The 4,574-nt window shown below is 44.1% G+C and overlaps 1 protein-coding gene across 1 annotated transcript; it reads left to right on the top strand.

Annotated features, from left to right (window-relative positions):
- The first annotated feature begins 1,194 nt into the window (after positions 1-1,194).
- Positions 1,195-3,813, top strand: LOC119307418 (phospholipase A1-II 7-like). Its single transcript, XM_037583495.1, has 2 exons — positions 1,195-1,964; positions 2,998-3,813. Exons 1-2 carry the CDS (start codon positions 1,260-1,262, stop codon positions 3,592-3,594), a joined length of 1,302 nt encoding a protein of 433 aa, XP_037439392.1. The 5' UTR covers positions 1,195-1,259; the 3' UTR covers positions 3,595-3,813.
- Positions 3,814-4,574: the final 761 nt, after the last annotated feature.

The following is a 4,574-nucleotide window of genomic DNA, read 5'->3' as shown; positions in this document are numbered from 1 at the left end:
ATTCGCTGCTGCCTCGGACATGACAACTTGATATTTCAGAACTTTTTGTAGTGAACAAACTTAAACAATGATGCATCAATGCCAATTGTAATGATTGCTTTTATGCCAGCACACACAAATGGTTTAGGTCACAGCTTGATCACAATGAAATGCGGAGTGACGGATATTGGAACCTTGGTGAATTGATGGATATCAGTTGTACTTCCTCCGGTCCTTTTTACTTTGCATATAAGATTTGTCTAAAGTCAAACCTCACAAAGTTTAATCATATTTATATTAAAATATAACAACATTTATAATATAAAGTTATATAATATAAAATTAAATTCATGATGCATCAAATAATAATGATTTTGCATTGTGATTGTTTATATTTTTCCTATGGAGATTGACTTCAGACAAATTTTATATGTAGAGTAAAAAAGATCGGGGCGAGTAATTTTTTTCAAAGAAATTTCAGTTTACATGAATTTTCTGAACACTTTGTATGTCTATGGTTTTTTTTTAGAACTATTTGTGTAATTTTTACCTGTGATCTGTTGCGTTATAGTTGTACTCTCTTCTCTTTATGAAGTGTAGTAAAAAATGTAGTAAAAATGCATTGGAATGTGCAAGTCACCATCTCTCTTCTCTTTAATTACCCTACCCCCAATGAGCTGAGTGCAAGTAGAAAGTGAGGAGACCATGTGTTGAATGCTATTGGTCTTGATTATGGTGTGATGAAAAAGAAGCATTCTTCTACTTTAAAATGTATTGAGAAGATAGAAGACTAGAAATACACTCTTTTATGAATAAATTTTAAATGTCAAACATACACTTATTTGTGAACTAAAGAAGTATGTTGTATGTGAGGGATTTACTTCCCTCCCTTGTTGCTATTTGGGCACATGGGGTAGTGGGAACATCTCCCCGTGGTTGGAGGAATTCCGTAATCTCTCCTAGGGGCTATTGCCTTGGGTGCTTCCTCCCCAACTTAACTGATTTGAGCCCGGTGATTTCTTAAAATAAAAAGGATGCCAGCATCATGCAAAACTGGGAATGGCCACTTAACTTAGGATGTAGTACAATGATTGACAGTAAGACCGGGGAGAAATAATATAATACTGGAGCAAGTCACAAGGTTCACACGGAAACGTCCTATAAGTACACGCCCAAGCTGAAGCAAAGAGGCCACAACACTAGCTAGCAGCCATACTTACTGGCACGCAGCCGATCGATCGAGAAGATCCATCGGATTAACATCCACCAGCCCGCGCGCCATGTCGTTCCTCCCGATCCCATTGCCAATCGTTGGAGACATAGCCAGCAAGCTGCAAGACCAAGAGAAACCGCGTGGCAGCGGCACGACGTCGGCGGCGGCGCCTATCGTCGGCACCGTGGCCAGCAGGTGGCGCGAGCTCCACGGTGAGAACTCGTGGAAGGGCCTCCTGGACCCTCTGGACCTGCACCTCCGCGCCACCATCATCTCCTACGGCGAGATGGTGCAGGCCACCTACGACGGGTTCAACACGGAGAGGCGCTCCCCGCACTGCGGCGCGTGCTTCTACGGCCACGACGACCTACTGGCAGGCGTGGGGGTGCCTCACCACGGCAATAACTACCAGGTCACCAAGTTCGTCTACGCCACTTCGTCGCTGCCACTCCCCGAGTCCTTCCTCCTGCTGCCGCTCCCGTCGCTGCCGGACGTCTGGAGCCGAGAGTCCAACTGGATGGGGTACGTGGCCGTGGCCACGGACGAGGGCGCCGCCGCGCTTGGGAGGCGCGACATCGTCGTGGCGTGGCGCGGCACCATCAAGAACCTGGAGTGGGTCAACGACCTCGACTTCACGCCCGTGTCCGCCGCGCCCGTGCTGGGCTCCAAGGCGAGCCAGAACCGCCTTGCCGTCGTGCACCGAGGGTTCCTTTCCGTGTACACATCAAGCAACAAGAGCTCCGAGTTCACCAAAACCAGCGCCAAAGATCAGGTAAGTAACGTGCCACAGTGATGCAGTTTTCATAAATGAGCGTTTGGTACGTACGTCCAGTCGATCTAACCGACCATTATAATAACTCCAGTTCTATCATATAAAAAGACAACACAGCCATTGACTAGACCGAAGCAAAGCGCTTGACTATACTGAGGCAAGGCGACGATCTAGCTAGACACAGCAAGTCAGTTTAACTATTGTTAATTTATGTCACTACAAAATGCTAGAGATTTTCTTTCAGGAAAAAAAAAACCTAGAGATTTTTATCAAGGTTCAAAACACAGACTGGAAAATGTCAAAATGTGCCAGAAAAATAAGACACGCTGATCTCCTCGTCCTCTGAGAATCATTAGTTTCTTGTACTGTCGAACTTTTGTTCCTTTGAGTTCCAGAAATTTTATTTTCACTTTTGAGGACTAAGTAAACCAAAACATAGTACCGGAACAAACGCAAAAACTTGGTTCCACGAGTGAAAGATATATGAAGTTAAATCTTCAAGACAGGAAATAATGAGTTATTGACCCGCAAAAAAGAAGAAATAGTGACTTATTTAGAGGCTCAACCATCCTTCACCCACGATAATTGAACGCGTCAGAAATGGAAGGATAACAAGTGTAAAATGATCTGCACTGATTTAAGTATGGAGTGGATGTTGTGAGTTGTGACGCGAGCCAGCCAAAGCGTTAAATAACTCGGGCAGCCGCGTTATCCAAATGCTAAATTTATGCCACCCCTCAAGAAAAAATTGTTAAATTTATGCCTCAACGAAAGCGATGCCCTGCTGGTTGTTGAGAGCGCCTATGCCCCCAAAAAAGTACGTACACTATATTTTTAAGTGGTTAAAAAATGCCATGCTATATCGACAAATCTTAATTCAAAATAAGTTGAGTGGTTGTGTACTTACCGTGCAACTTTGTTAATTCAGAAATAACTAATTTTTGGGCAACCTAGAGAATATCACGCATGATTATTATCAGGAATGGGTTTGTCTCGGTTTCCTCCATTGACGCACATACGCACTTGCATGCAGGTTCTCAAGGAGGTCAGGAGGCTTGTGGAGTTGTACAAGGACGAGGAGGTCAGCATCACCGTTTGCGGCCATAGCCTCGGTGCGTCGCTCGCCACCCTCAACGCCGTTGACCTGGTGTCTAGCGACGTCAACAAACCCGAGAGCTCCACTAAATCGTTCCCTGTGACTGCTATCGTGTTCGCAAGCCCGCATGTCGGGGACCGCTTCTTTAGGTCGGCGTTCACCTCATTCCCAGACCTGAAGGCACTTCATGTGCAGAATGCTGGCGATATTGTGCCCATGTACCCACCTTTGGGATATGTGGATGTGGCCGTGGAGCTGACCATAAGAACAATCCGATCTCCGTACATGCGTATGCCGGCCACGGTGCTGACACTCCACAATCTCGAGTGCTACCTACATGGAGTGGCCGGGGAACAAGGCAGCGCCGGAGGGTTCAAGCTAGAGGTGGAACGTGATGTGGCTTTGGTGAACAAGGGTGCCGATGCGCTCACAAATGAGCACCCAGTGCCGGCGGAGTGGTGGGTTCCTAAACACAAGTTCATGGTCAAGGGGAAAGATGGACGATGGACACTCCAAGACTTCAAGCACATCTGAGTTACTCACATCGGCCATGGAGAGGACATTAGGCCATGATGTGATTCACGACATTGTACTCGTTACAAGGTTCGAAATAACGGCTACGGTTTGTCAACCGTTCCTAGTATCTTTCCCTTTTTATGCAAAATAAGTGAATGTTTCCAAAATACAATATGTGCGACACATGAAAATGATGAAACAACTTTCCCTCAATAATTTCTTCCAAAATAAACTATGCTCGACACATGAATATGATGAAACCACTTCACCTCGACGATTCCTTTGGCATTCTTCGTGCCAAAATTGTTGATCACGTCCTTGCTGTACTTGGTTTCAGAGATGAAGGTGCCTTCATCTGTTTGCTTGATTTGAAGTTCCAGGAAGTACGTCTACTTGTCCATCATCAACATTTGAAACTTTCTTTCCATGAATTTACCAAATTACCCTTTGCTAAACGTACACAAAAAGAGTTTGCCATTAATTAACTTTCCTAGTATCTTTCCCTTGATGTGATTCATGGTGTCCTACTGCTTACGAAGTTTCATGGAGTGTTACTCCTTACAAAGGTTCTTAAATAAAAGCTATGGCTTGTTAATGTTCCTATGGTATGTTTACACTTTTATGCAAACCCAAGGATGGTAATACAAAATATAGTATGTGTGACACATGAACATGGCAAAACCACTCCCCATCAACAAATCCTTTAGAGTTCTTCATGCCGAATTTCTTCATCATATATATGTATTTGGTTTCAAATATGATGGTACCTTCCTTTGTTATCTTTATTTGAAGTTCGAGGAAGTACTTGAACTCGCCCATCATGGGCATCTCAAACTTGCTTTATATAAGTTTACCTAAAAGTGGGGTTAGTTGATCTAAAGGTAATATCATCCACACATATTTGGCACACCAAGAGTTCAACATTAAATTTCTTAGTGAAGATTGTTGAGTCAATTCTCCCAATTTGAAAAATCTTTTAACAAGGAATCTCCTGACGC

The sequence above is a fragment of the Triticum dicoccoides genome, chromosome 1B (assembly GCF_002162155.2).
Source record: "Triticum dicoccoides isolate Atlit2015 ecotype Zavitan chromosome 1B, WEW_v2.0, whole genome shotgun sequence".
In the NCBI taxonomy this organism is placed as follows: Eukaryota; Viridiplantae; Streptophyta; class Magnoliopsida; order Poales; family Poaceae; genus Triticum; species Triticum dicoccoides.
Note: the sequence above shows the minus strand (reverse complement) of the source record. Positions and strands in the feature narration are given on the sequence as shown.

Excerpts from the sequence above, each read along its gene's own strand:
- LOC119307418 (XM_037583495.1), top strand. The coding sequence starts at position 1,260 with ATGTCGTTCCTCCCGATCCCATTGCCAATCGTTGGAGACATAGCCAGC. Across the intron at positions 1,965-2,997 it reads AAACCAGCGCCAAAGATCAG|GTTCTCAAGGAGGTCAGGAG; the intron begins GTAAGTAACGTG and ends ACTTGCATGCAG.